General features: G+C 37.3%; 1 protein-coding gene across 1 annotated transcript in view; it reads right to left on the bottom strand.

The window, feature by feature from the left end:
* Positions 1–14,777, bottom strand: part of SMURF2 (SMAD specific E3 ubiquitin protein ligase 2) — a 115,904-nt gene that overhangs the window by 41,817 nt on the left and 59,310 nt on the right. Inside the window, exons 2-3 of the mRNA XM_025889921.2 lie at positions 11,577–11,615; positions 5,177–5,285 (exon numbers count right to left, since the gene is read on the bottom strand). Coding sequence (XP_025745706.1) covers positions 5,177–5,285; positions 11,577–11,615 — 148 coding nt within the window. The remainder of the gene's footprint in view (positions 1–5,176; positions 5,286–11,576; positions 11,616–14,777) is intronic.

The raw sequence follows: 14,777 nt of genomic DNA, 5'->3' as shown, positions 1-14,777 counted from the left end.
ATATCAAGGCAGTCAACATGTTTATAACATGAGATACGCTGACAAAATGGTAGTGGTGTAGAAAGCATGTGATAATGGAATTAACGACCTGGAGAAAACTGCAACCTACACCTGGTTTCAGGGAGGAACAAATAAGAAACAAGACTATTACGGTCATCAAATCCCTGAAATATTCCTGAACTTCTAAGCCCAAGATACTCTGACAGCAAGGGTGTGGTTAAAACAGAAGGACTGGTGAAAGTACTAAAAAGGAATGGAAGGCCCTCTTGAATCCCCTCCCTGATCCAGTTCATCCTCAACCCTAGGAAGAAACCTAAGGTTTATACTCGGAAAAGTTCTCTACTGAGGGACACGAGGCACAGCTGAGGAAGGAGATAAAAGTCCTTAATAAAAGCAGGGATCCTGGGGTGCCTGGGTGGCTCAGTCATTAAGTGTCTGCCTTCAGCTCAGGTCATGATACCAGTTCCTGGGATCGAGCCCCGCATAGGGCTCCCTGCTCTGCAGGAAGCCTGCTTCTCCCTCTCCCACTCCCCCTGCTTGTGCTCCCTCTCTTGCTGTGTCTCTCTCTGTCAAATAAATAAAATCTTTAAAAAATTAATTAATTAATTAATTAAAAGCAGGCATATTAAGAAGAGGTTAATACAGGCAACAGAGACACTCCCTAGCATCCTTACACTCTTCAGCTCCAAGAACACTAGCATCCAAGAATATATAGCCCCCAAGCAGGAAAGGGGAGAATTGTCACAGTCACACCTGATTACCCTAGTGAGTAGACCAGCTCTACCCATGGGCAAAGAATTTCCAATCAACATTTAAATGCCTCCCCTTAAATATAAAAAGACAGAAACCCAAATCAAACTAAAAGAAAAAAAGGAATTCTGACAAAAGAAAGGCAATACAAACAACAGAAGAAAACTCACTTATTAGAGAAGATATTGCATCCAAGAAATAAGAGGAAATTATGAAAAAAAAGATAGTCAAAAAAACAAAGCGATCTTGGAAACTAAAAATGTGAAAACAGAAATTACAATAAAAGGAATGTTTGAGGGCTCCTGGGTGGCTCAGTCGGTTAAGCAACTGCTTTCAGCTTGGGTCATGATCCCAGGGTTCTGGGATCGAGTCCCACATCGGGCTCCCTGCTCAAGCAGGGGAGCCTGCTTCTCCCTCTCCTTCTGCCTGCCACTCTCCCTGCTTGTGCTCTCTCTCTCTCTCTCTCTCTCTGACAAATAAATAAATAAATAAATCCTAAAAAAGGAATGTTTGAAAATTAAGTTGGGGAAACAGCCCAGACATTTCATCACAGTTTTTAATTTTTTACTAAAACAAAAATAGTTTATTAAAACAGAGAAGGTGCCTGGGTGGCTCAGTCAGCTAAGCGTCTGACTTTGGCTCAGGTGATGATCTTAGGGTCCTGGGATCAAGGCCTGTGTCAGGTTCCCTGCTCAGTGGGGAGTCTGCTTCTCCCTCTGCCTCTGCCTGCTGCTCCCCCTGCTTGTGCTCTGTCAAGTAAATGAATAAAATCTTAAAAAATTAAAATAAGATCTTTTAATTATTTACTCACTAAATAAATAACTGTCCCATAACTAAAAAGTATCCAGAAGAGACCACAGGCAGTAATTCTCTGACATCAGCCATCTTTTTAGATATGTCTAGAGGCAAGGGAAACAAAGGCAAAAATAAACTATTAGGAGTACATCAAAATAAAAAGCTTCTGCACAGAAAAGGACAATCAGAACTAAAAGACAACCTACTGAATGGGAGAAAATATTTGCAAATGACATATCCAGTAAAGGGTTAGTATCCAATATATATAAAGAACTTAACACCAAACAACCGCAAATAATCCAATTAAAAAACACACAAGATATGAACAGACATTTCTCCAAAGAAGACATACAGATGGCCAAGAGACACATGAAAAGATGCTCACACTCATTGTCAGGAAAATACAAGTCAAAACCACAATAAGATATCACTTCACACCTGTCAGAATGGCTAAAATCAAAAACTCAAGAAACAACAAGTGCTGGTGAGGATGTGGAGAAAAAGGAACCCTCATGCACCATTGGTGGGAATGCAAACTGGTGCAGCCACTATGGAAGACGGTATGGAAGTTCCTCAAAAAATTAAAAATAGCGGGGCACCTGGGTGGCTAATTTGGTTAAGCATCCGACTCTTGATTTCAGCTCAGGTCATGATCTCAAGGTCCTGAGGTCAAGCCCCATGTTGGGCTCTGAACTCAGTGCGGAGTCTGCTTGTCCCTCTCCATCTCCCCTGCTTGCTCTCATGCACTTGCTCTCTCTCTCAAATAATAAATAAAATTTTTTAAAAAATTAAAAATAGAGGGGCACCTGGATGGCTCAGTCAGTTAAGTAGCCAACTCCTGATTTCGGTTCAGGTTGTGATCTCAGTTGGGGTCATAAGATCGAGCCCCATGTTCATCTCCACCCTCAGCATGGAGTCTGCTTGAGATTCTCTTCCTCTGCCCCTCCCCTGGCTCGCTCGTTCTCTCTCTCAAAAAATAATAAATAAATAAAATAAAATAAAACTAGAACTATCCTACAATCTAGTTATTACACTACTGGGTATTTACCCAAAGAATACAAAAATACTAATTCAAAGGGATATGTACCCCTATGATTATTGCAGCATTATTTACAATAGGCAAATTATGGAAGGAGCCCAAGTGTCCACTGAGACATGAAGAGATAAAGAATGGAATATTATTCAGCCATAAGAAAGAATGAAATTTTGCCATTTGTAACAACATGGATGGCTCTAGAGAGTATAATGCTACAAAATAAGCCAGTCAGAGAAAGATAAATACCGTATGATTTCATTCATTATGTGGAATTTAAGAAATAAAACAAATGAACAAAGGGAGGAAAAAGAGAAACCAAAAAAACAGATTAACTATAGAGAACACAGAGATGGTTCAGATGGTTATGGGGCGGGGGGAAGACACGTGAAAAAGCGGAAGGAGATTAAGAGTATACTTAGCTTTTTTGGGAGGTGGGGGGAGAGTCAGGGAGGGAGTGGGATGGAGGGGAGCAGAGTGAGAAGGAGAGAAAATCTTAAGCAGGCTCCATGCCCAGCACAGAGCCTGATGCTCAATCTCAAAACCCTGAGATCATAACCTGAGCTGAAATCAAGAGTCAGATGCTTGACCCACTGAGCCATCCAGACACCCGAAGAATACACTTATCTTGATGAACACTGAGTAACACATGGAACTGCTGAATCACTATATTGTACACCTGAAACTAGTAACACTGTATGTTAACAATACTGAAATTAAATTTTTAAAGAGTTTCATTATCCAGATTAAAAGTTTCCAATAAGTATCTAGCACTATGTAACATATACCAAGACCATCATAAAAAAAATGTAGTATCAGGCATAAAGAGAATACCCTGAAATCTTCCAGTAGAAAACAATAATCAAGAAATACCAAAATCAGGATGCCATTAGCAATACTCTAAAACTGCACTGTTCAAAACGGAAGCCACCAGCCACATGGAGCTATTAATGAGTACTGGAGGCTAGTCCAAATTGAGGCACTCTGTAAGTGCAAAACAAACTCCCCTAAGATCTCAAAGACTTAGTTTTAAAATATTTATTTTTTAATTCTATTTATAAACAATTATTTGATATTGACATGTTGAAATAAGAATATTTTAGATATACTGAACTAAATAAAATATATTTATTAAGCCTAATCCTTTTTATTAGCTTTTATAAATGTGGTTTCTAGCAAATTTAAAATTGCAGACAAGCTCCCGTTTGTGGCTCACACTGTATTTCTATTCAGCAGTGCTGATCTACACCTGGAAGACAATGGAGCATTGTATTCACAATTTGGAAAGAGAGTGATGTCTTACCTAGAAGTTTACACTCAAACAATCAAGTGAGAAGACAAAGTATTCTCAGGATAAGATATCAAAGGAATTTTCCCTATCTTTGTACTCTTTCTCAATGAAAGACAGACTTCACCAAAACAGGGAATAAACAAAAAATGGGAAGTCACTGAACCTAGAAGAGAGAAAGGAAATCCCCAATGTAATGATAAAGGCAAGTTCCCAGACAACTGTGCAGCAGGTCTTAGACCAGTTTAGACTACCAGACCAGACTGGAGGAAAAAGACAGAGGTTTCAGGAGGGATATCTCGAAGAAGAAAACAAAGCCAATTTGTGGTTGTATATATGTGGTTGTATATATGAAGATATGTTCAGTCCTGTGGGAGACTTTGGGAATTAACTAATGAGACAGAAAACTAAGCAAATGGCAAAGTAAGACAGTTGTAACTCCAGAAAAAAAAAGTTGTCAAGAAAGGAAATGTAATCATTACATGCCACATGACTCAATTATGAATAGTTACATGACCATTGTAATGTAAATACAGAACAATGATTTAACCAAAAAGGTTCACATAACTATACTAGGGGCTGGGAGAAAGAAGGGCTATGGGGGTGTTATGGGTGTTGGGGGAGTAAGATGAGAGAGATCAGTTGTAAAAGCTGAATTTTCTTGTACGGTAGGAACTGTAAAAATAATACCTAAAACTAAAAGTATGTAGACACTGAATCTCTCTGCATCTCTCCTCCCACCCCCACCCCATATAGAGAGGTGTATAAAATAAGCATGATATCTAGAAATACAAGAAAATACCAGAATAAATATTCAAAGTTACTCAAAGTAGTTACCTTGAGAATGGGAATCAGGAATAAGAATGGGACAGCAAACCGCATTTTCCCATTAAAAGCCTTACAGTATTATGTGCCTTTTTAGAAGTTACATATACTACTGTGATTAAAATAAAACCATCCCTACAAAAGCAAAAAGAATGCCTACGAGTGCATCCCAATTATGACTTCTGGTTTTATACTCATAACTGGTGGAAAGTAAATTAATACCTTTATTTAACTGAAAAAAGATGGGGTGGGGCTGCTCTAAACTGCATATACATTTTGTTCTCCATAGGCTTATTAAGGGCACTTAGTCTTTCAAAACCAGCTATCAATAAGCCAAAGTACCTTCCCATTAGGTTTTGTGTCCCTCTGTGAAGACCAAATTATACCACAGATCAAACTCTGATCATTTTCAGTGATTCTTTTCGAAGACTATATCAAATAATATTGATTCTAGGTTTCATTTCAAATGAATCATTTAAACCTACAGGTCATAATGCTGATTCCACTTTGGATCAAGTGTATTCTTCACAGTATCTGTAGAATGGCATTGCCCAGATCCATCAACCACCACCTTAGCAAATGGATCAGGAAGTCCTGTGAAAAAAGGGGAAGAATTTTTTTTATTAAAGAATATTATAACATGGAAAATAGAAGATTAATTGTATAAAGCTTACTATTTACTACAAAAGATTATTCCCATTCTTTATAAAAAGTTTAACATTCAGCTATAAATTAAAGTGGTCCATTTTAAAACTAAGATTAAAGTTAATTCTACATTAAATACCAAAAGCTACGTTTTTTTCTTGCTCCTATCTCAAAACATTCTCAGCTTAAACTACAAAAGCCTAGAGGTTACCTCAGAATGTGGAAGTTTTTATACATCTACCAGCCCTTTGACCCGAGGGAGCTTAAAACATTCCTGGCTCTCTTAGAGCCTTCCCAAGGTCTCTCTTAGTAGCACTTAAAGAAACAGCTTATTAAAGGTTTTCACACAAGAACATGGGCTACAGAGAAATCAAATTAGCCAAAAAGTTTTCTTCAATAGCTACCATGAGTGATGAGAAACTGAAATAAAAAAATCTAATACCCTGCCTTAAAAGATCTATCTAATTGGGGAGATAAGAATGCCATGAGGACCGGGGGATGGGTTGGCATGCCTGGGTGGCTCAGTGGGTTAAGCCTCCAACTCTTGGTTTCGGCTCAGGTCATGATCTCAAGGGTTCTGAGACTGAGCCCTGCATCGGGCTCCGCACTTAGCGGGAAGTCTGCTTGAGATTCTCTCTCACCCTCTGCCCCTCCCCCAGCTCATGTTCTCTCTCTCTCTCTCAAGTGAATAAATAAATCTTTTTTTAAAAATGCTGTGGGGGAGAGGGGACCCTGAGAATAAAGAAGGGTTTGTACTGACTATAAAGAAAACACTTTTAATACTCTGTCAGGCACTATTCTAAATGCTTTACATATATTGAATCTCTTATTTTTCACAATAATCCAATAGAGTAAATACTACTATAATCTCTACTGATGAGGAAACTAAGGCAAAAAGGGTTAATTAACTAGTCCAAGGACAAACAGTATATGACAGAGCCAGGGTCTAAAGTTTCGATTTTTAAAGTCATGCACATACAATCTGATTCTCGATTTCATGCTCTTAACCACTATGCTATGTTATACCTCTCACTTACTATGCAGTTCAACAGTGAGCACAAGTAAGAGCTCAGAAAAACAACAGTTGAAGTTTGAACAGTAAATCAAGGTGTGTTTTTTTTGTTTTGTTTTCTTGAGGGGATGGGACTCATTTGGGCTTTAAAGGACAAACAGGAAGATTGCCAAGAAAGGTATGGCAATATTGACAATATTTGAAGGGCTCTGAGGAGTCTAACCAAATCTTCTGTGCTAATGTGTAAAAGTAAATACTGCTGGTAAGAGAGGCTTAAAAGTCAGGAAATGACTGAAATAGGTAACAGGGAGCCACTCTAGGTTCTTAAGCATGGCTGTAAATACATGGTCCTATTTTCCCACTAGTGGTATTCAGGGTAGACTGGAAGAAGGAAAGACTGGTATAGAGAACATATATGAAGCTGTTCTAAGTTCCAAAGAGTAGGATAAAAGAACAGTAAGATGAGTAGACCCTGCACTAGGGAAGTCACATGAAAAGGAAAGTAACAGTGAAATAAGCTACTCTGAAAGATCTGAGTTTATAAGAAACTAAAGTAAAAAATGACACTACAGTTTTCAGCCCTAAGTAACAATGAGAAGAGTGGTCTTTTGCAGGGAAAGAAAAGTTAGAAGGTCGGGGCACCTGGGTGGCTCAGACAGTTAAGCATCTGCCTTCGGCTCGGGTCATGGTCCTGGGATCGAGCCCAACATCGGGCTTCTTGCTCAGCGGGGAGCCTGCTTCTCCCACTCCCTCTGCCTGCCACTCCCCCTGCCTGTACTCTCTGTCAAATAAAAAATAAAAAAATCTTAAAAAAGAAAAAGAAAAGTTACAAGGTAAAACTAAAAATGTTAGAGACAAAAATGACAATTTAGGCATTAGACATATTGGGATAGCAAAGATTTCCTATGGACAGCTGAAAATACTAGAACAAAATGTTGGTAAGTCTTGGTAAGTGAAGAACTTGTACACCTTGATATCTAATTTTTTTTTAAGTCAAGATACCAATGTGCCAAGACTCAAGGCCAGGCAGAAACTGTGTCATCAGTTCCCCAATTCTATGATTCTGTGATCTGTCAACTTCAAATAAGAGAAGATCAAAATTTACGAGTGTTAAGTATTTAAGAACATACTTGGAAGTTAGGGTAATGATATATTTAACTATATATATATTTTTAAGATTTACTTATTTATTTATTTGACACAAAGAGAGAGCACAGAGGAAGCAGCAGGCAGAGGGAGAAGCAGGCTTCCCACAGAGCAGGGAGCCCAATGCGGGGCTCCATCCCAGGACCCTGGGATCATGACCTGAGCCGAAGGCAGCCGCTTAACTGACAGAGCCACCCAGGCGCCCCTATTTAACTATATTCTTGAAGTTTACTGCTACTCATATTATTTCAATAATACCTAATCATTTTTTTTTTTTTTTTTTTAGATTTTATTTACTTATTTGACAGAGAGAGCGAACGAGGGAACACAAGCAGGGGGAGCAGGAGAGGGAGAGGGAGAGGGAGAATCAGGCTTCATGCTGAGCAGCGAGCCCGAACCAAGGCTCGATCCCAAGACCCTGGGATCATGACCTGAGCTGAAGGCAGACGCTTAACGACTGAGCCACCCAGGCGCCCCTAATACCTAATCATTTTTAACTGTGTTTAATGGAAGAGTACTTTTCCCTCTGCCTTCAGTAACATTAAGTATTTTCTCCTGAAGGACTCCATTCTATCTTGTTCTTTTGATCCTACTATCTCAAAAAAACACATAAGTATGTTTGTAAGCAAAAACAAAAACAAAAATCACATTTCTAGCTTTCCTTTTAGATTTTGTTTAGTTATAGAATTAAGGACTAAGGAAAACAACTTTTCCACACAAAAACACTACGTATGGCTTTCAAATCCGTAAGTATGAAATTATCAGTCCCAGCCTCCTACGTTTCTCTTCTGTTAAATAATACAAAATACAAGCTCTACACCCTAACAACAATAAAAATACCTAACTTTCAACTTACCTGATTCTATTACTCCACAAAACTTTAACTTGAGAGCCAAGTTACTGTGATGTCATCAAAAGCTATCAAGTTTTCTGAAGTGAGTGAGACCCCTAGTGGTAAATATAAAGTGGCTAAGGTATTTTCTGTATTTTTAAAAAATTTCTCAATTAGCCCCATCATTTCTGAGTCATATAAAAATAGCTAAAGCTCAAGACTTTTTCGCTACACAAATGTACTTGGGCTGCAAATGATAATGAAACAAAAATTTCCACTTAGAAGTGTGCTACTGTCCAGAGAAAAAGTTTTGTGGGTTTTTTGTTGTTTTTTGTTTTTTTTTTAAGTAGGCTCCATGCCCAGCATGGAGCCCAATCTCAGGGCTTGAACTCATGACCATGAGATCAAGCCCTGAGATCAAGAGTCTAATACTTAACCAAATGAGCCACCCAAGTGCCCCTAAAGCTTTATTTTTGATTGGGGGAAGAAAAAAAAAAATCTTTCACCAACCATCTTGGTTCTGAGTGACTTCAATTTGGCCCTTATATACAGCACCTTAACACAGTAGCTTACACACAAATCTTTTATTTAAATGTTGCATAAAAGAGAAAAAAATACGCTAATGAAAATATTCTTGGGGCACCTGGGTGGCTCAGTTTGTTAAGTGTCTGCCCTGGGCTCAGGTCATGATCTCACGGTCCTGGGATCAAGCCCTACATCGGGCTCTCTGCTCAGCAGGGAGTCTGTTTCTCTCTCTCCCACTCCCCCTGCTTGTGCTCTCTCTTGCGCTCTCTCCCTCTAATAAATAAAAAAAATCTTAAAAAAAACAGTCTTTAAAAAACAGATAATGGATAAACATATATGTGACAAAGAGAATCTAGATTGGATATTCACTATAAAACTCTCTACATGTTCCTATATGTGAGAAATTTTTCCTTCTAAAATTTTGGGGGAAGGGAAGTAACTTATTTTTTAAAGCCAATAAGCTTGCAAACAATTCTAAAAAGTGAATTAGCAAAACTTTTCTCAGGAAGGGTAGTTACCCAAAATAAATAGTATTATCTCAAATTACACAAATTACAACACTTGGCTTTGTATTTTTTCCTATAATTAAATATATACACACATACATATTTCATCAGCCTATAGTCATGCTTGATATTAAAATTTACTTTTCTCATTCAACATGCTTTAAACCTCATTACAAACAAGTACTTTATATTTTGGTATCAATGATAATTGCATTCTGATCAATAAACACTCTCACTCAAATTTCATTAAAAGATTTAAGAAGTACTCTAATGCCTTCTCTGGAATTAATGTGGGCCACCCTCAACTTATAAGCAGATCAAAGACAGATGTAAATCTACCACAGCAGAGGCTGTTCTCACTGTGAACCCGGGAGATAGTCCATCCCTGGCTGAGTGCCTTCGGAAGGCCTCACGATTGGCTTTCCTGTTTCCCTTTCCAGAGCCATCATAATCACATAGTTTCCCCTAATTTTCTTATCCCTGGAGCAAACTCACAACTCTTAAGAATTTTTATTAATTTTTACGCGTACACCAATGAAAAAGAGAAGTTCAAGAAGGAACCCCTTTTTTTCCTAACTACAAGTTAAGGGCAGATAAAGGTCATATAAGTGATAATAATGGGCTCTCCGAGGTTTATCAAAAATTAAAGTAAGATTCCCCTAGATTTTCTAGGAAAACTGAGACAAGGTTATTTGGATATTTTACTGGAGAAGCTGTACCTTGGGACTCTGAAGGAAAGAACGAACTTGGGAAGGAAGGCTGGGAGACAAAATGGAAGATTTTATCTTTAAAACCAGAGCAGATATCTTGGAGAGTGCAGAAGCAACTTTAAGAGTATGCATTCCTCACTTTCCTCCCTTTTTTCCTTGTCACTTGCCTATCTGATCCTATTTGCCACTCTGCAGTCCTACTAGAATAAATCCTACATCAAATCAACCTTTAAGGGTAAAAGAGTATACATTGGTTACTAGCTTATTAGTGACAAGGATGAGATATGTAGTTCAGCAAAAGCCTGTGAAGATATTATTTGGTGGCAGCATGAAGACAGGCCAGTGGCCTCTGCTACTGCAACATGCAGTAGTGGGGTGGAGAGCACACAGTACATAAATTGGAACTGCTTAAAACTTTAACTATGCCCCCAATTACCCTATTTAACTCCTTTCCCATATAAACACAGACACCAGAAAATTTTCTAATTATATAAAGGTTTATAAGATGTTATTTTACAAACTTTAATTTTGGTTCTCTCCGGAAATTTTAAAAGAAAATTTCAAGTGAAAAGAATTAAGTATGATTTTACAAAATGCATCAAGAGCTTATTACTTCTTTTACTCAAACCCCTGAAAATTAAGTAATATCATATTAAATTAGCACTTACAGCTAGTTTTTCCTGGCTGGTAGAACTTGAATTTTAAAATCTAATGAAATGTCTCATTTATAACTTCAAATATTTTACATATAAAATTTTGTTGGCTTATAGTTCCTTACCAAAAATTATATCATTTTTCCTCACTTATATATTTTTAAATTTTCTTTACTCAATAATTTAAAGCTATCATGATATATGATATTACAGGGTAAAGATTCTAAACACACGTGAGGGGTTCTTCCCAATCCTCCCTCACAAAACTTAATCCTAAATAAAGCCACCAAAAAAAAAAAAAATTGACAACTTATTGGCAAAGAGACTGCAAATATGGGAACCAAATGTCTGCTTTGGAGTCTGAGACACAAGAGCATCTATGATTGAATGTGGCAGAGATTTCTTTCCTACACTCTGGAAATTCCAAGCAGGCTGAATGACTTCTCTACTTTCCAAGGAATCATGACTGCCTAAATAAAATTTCCTATAAAATGTTAGAAAAGAAAAAAAAAGTGTTTACAAAATAATCTCTACTTTTCTAGAAACCTAGTAGTATATGCACACCTTCAGTATTCTCCACGCACATCTCATATACACACTTACCACACACGTTTCACACAAATATGTGGGAGGAGTGGATACAAGGAAAGGGACTAAAGCTAAAAAGGCACAAAATCCTCTAAAAAAAAACCCCACAAAACAAAAAACAGTGTTGCCAAAAGGCTCTGACCCAAAGCATTCATAAAACAGTACGGAGTAGATTTCTGAATAGAGAACTCACTTAGCCAGACAATTCTGAAAGTGTTATCCAAAAAGTCTACACACAACATACAAGATTTAAAGTTAATTTACTTACGGAAAAAATCCTTTTTCACCAAGTTTTTTGCACAGAGTACTGTAAAGGAAACAAAAAAATATACATGGAAAGAATTAAAACGGTAAGACTGCACTGTCAAAAGATTCATTTTAAAACAATGAAAACACCAGTGAATAATAATAATAACTACAGCAAAGTATGAAATATGATCACAAATTTTTATTAAAGACTAGCAAAAGACAGCTGAACCAGCAGTTGCAACTTCAGCAATGATCACAGTAACAGCTGAGGGCCAGAAAGTTTATAAATCTGGTATTCTAATAAGAATCGACTTCCAATCAATCTTCCCTCAAGATTTACCTCAGAGTAGCCTGGTGAGAAGGGGAAAACAGTTCTAAGAAGAAAATATGTAAACTTAGGTTGATAAATATATTTTTAAATGAAATACTTTTGTACTGATCATAAATTCGAACTTTCTTGATATAGATGAGATTTTTTTTTTTAAATAACATTGTTATATACTCTTCATCTAACTCTACAGAATTTTACAGGAGATAAATTACCTTCTCCTAAATCATCAGCTCAATGACAAGACAGATTACTGTATCTACCAAAAACTGAAAGTTAATAATATTGAGATAGATATCCCAAATCCACATTCTCTACCTTGCATTAAATTACTACTTTTATGGTGATGGATGCACAACCTTGTGAATATATTAAAAGTATTGAATTGCACACCCTAAAGGGGTGAATTTTATAGTACATGATTATATGTTAACTTAAAAATTACTGCTTATGTAGTCATAAAACTTTTTTTTTTTAAGATTTTATTTTTTTATTTGACAGAGACAGACACAGCAAGAGAAGGAACACAAGCAGGGGGAGTGGGAGAGGGAGAAGCAGGCTTCCCGCGGAGCAGGGAGCCCGACGCGGGGCTTGATCCCAGGACCCCGAGACCGTGACCTGAGCCGAAGGCAGCCGCTCAACAACTGAGCCACCCAGGCGCCCCTAAACTTAACTTCTTTAATTCAAACTTGTTACAAGTGAGAGGAAAACATCAATTTCCATATGTTTCTATTTTATAAAATATCTGTAAATGTAATGTTTGGTTAATTTCTACCCACTTCGGTTTAAATGGTCTGTTCAATTAATTACAACTATTTAAAGTTTAGTGTATAAAGTTCATTTAACATAACAAACCTCAGCAATAAGTCAAAATATATTCACTTTAAAAGTTCAAATAAAAATAATTTTGAAGACAGATGCCACTGGCAAATGGAAGCACGAGATACTGATTTACTAGTCAGAGTTTCTTAGGCCCTTAGAAACAGTTTTATTTTTAAAAACATAAAAACTCAATCATGAAAACTAAGGGCCATAACTAAGAGTACCAAACCACAAACTGGATTTAGAAGAACTTCTCCCTAAACCTTGATTATCACCCTATAAACTGAACAGAATACTCAGGATCAATACATACACAACACATACATGAATCCAAATTATAATCTTCAGTCCTGACGAGGTAATGGCTTTTTTAATCATCAGCCTATGATTCCAGAGTGAAATGATTTCACATGCTACTTTAGAGAAACAGAAAATATATGTGAATTCCCCAACTTCTTATCACTAACCCTACAAACTTCTGTTTTGATACTCATCCTTTTTGCCTTCCTTCCACTTGGTGTCCACCCTCCTACCACTGTCCCCCCCCCCCCCACCGTGGCTGCGTTCTACCAACAGAGCACGAAGACCCCTTTCTCTCCACATCCTCACCGACACCTGTTATTTCTTGTCCTCCTGATTGCAGCCATTCTGACAGGTATGAGGTGATATCTCATTATGGTTTTCATTTACATTTCCCTGAAGGTCAGGGGTATCAAGCATCTTTTCATGGATCTACTGGCCATCTGCATGTCTTCTTTGGAAAAATGTCTACTCGGGTCCTCTGCCCATTTTTTAATAGGATTATCTGTTTTTTGCATGTCGAGTTGTATAAGTTCTTTATATATTTTGGATATTAACCCCTTATCAAACATATCATTTGCAAATATTTTCTCCCATTCGGTAGGTTGACTTTTTGTTTTGTTGATAGTTTCTGTTGCCGTGCAAAAGCTTTTTATTTTGGTATACTCCCAAAAATTTAACTTTGCTTTTGTTTCCCTTGCCTGAGGAGACGTATCTAGAAAAAATGTTTCCACTGTCAAGGTTAAAATTATTGCTTATGTTTTCTTCTAGGAGTTTTATGGTTTCTGGTCTCACATTTAGGTCTGTATGGTATCAGAAAGCGGTCCAGTTTCATTCTTTTGCACGTGGCTGCCCAGTTTTCCTAGTACCATTGGTTAAACAGACTGTCCTTTTCCCACCATATATTTTTTCCTACTTTGTCACAGATTAGTTGACCTTATCAGTGTAAGTTTATTTCTGGGCTCTCTATTCTGTTCCTTTTATCTATGTGTCTATCTTGTGCCAGTACCATACTATTCTGATTACTACAGCTTCGTAGTGTATTTATCCTGAAATCTGGGACTATGATACCCCCTCCAGCTTTGTTCTTCTTTCTCAAGATTGCTTTGACTATTCAGGGTCTCTTGTGGTTCCACACAAATTTTAGTATTATTTCTTCTTCTAGTTCTGTGAAAAATGTTGTTGGTATTTTAATAGGGACTGCATAAAACCTATAGATTGCTTTGGGTAGTATGGACATTTTAACAATATTGGTTCTTACAATCCATGAACATGTAATATCTTTCCGTTTATTTGTGTCACTTTCAATTTCTTCCATCAGTGTTTTACTGTTTCTAGAGTACAGGTCTTTCACCTCCTTGGTTAAGTTGATTCATAGGTATTTTATTCTTTTTGGTGCAATTATAAATGGGATTGTTTTATGTCTCGTTCTCCTACTTCATTATTAGTGTGCAGAAATGCAACAGATTTCTATATATTGGTTTTTTATCCTGCAATTTTACTGAATTCATTTATCAGTTCTAGTAGTTTTTGGCGGAGTCCTTAGATTTTCTATATATATTATCATGTCATCTGCAAATAGTCAAAAGTTTTACTTTCTCCTTACCAATTTGGGTGCCTTTTATTTCTTTTTCTTTTAAAGATTTATTTATTTATTTTTGAGAGAGTGAGAATGAGAGAGAGAGAGAGAGTACATGAGATGGGGGAGGGTTAGAGGGAGAAGCAGGCTCCTCGCCGAGCAGGGAACCCGATGCGGGACTCGATCCCGGG

The sequence above is a fragment of the Callorhinus ursinus genome, unplaced genomic scaffold (assembly GCF_003265705.2).
Source record: "Callorhinus ursinus isolate GAN/ISIS: 27379988/994484 unplaced genomic scaffold, GSC_fseal_2.0 scaffold50, whole genome shotgun sequence".
In the NCBI taxonomy this organism is placed as follows: domain Eukaryota; kingdom Metazoa; phylum Chordata; class Mammalia; order Carnivora; family Otariidae; genus Callorhinus; species Callorhinus ursinus.
Note: the sequence above shows the minus strand (reverse complement) of the source record. Positions and strands in the feature narration are given on the sequence as shown.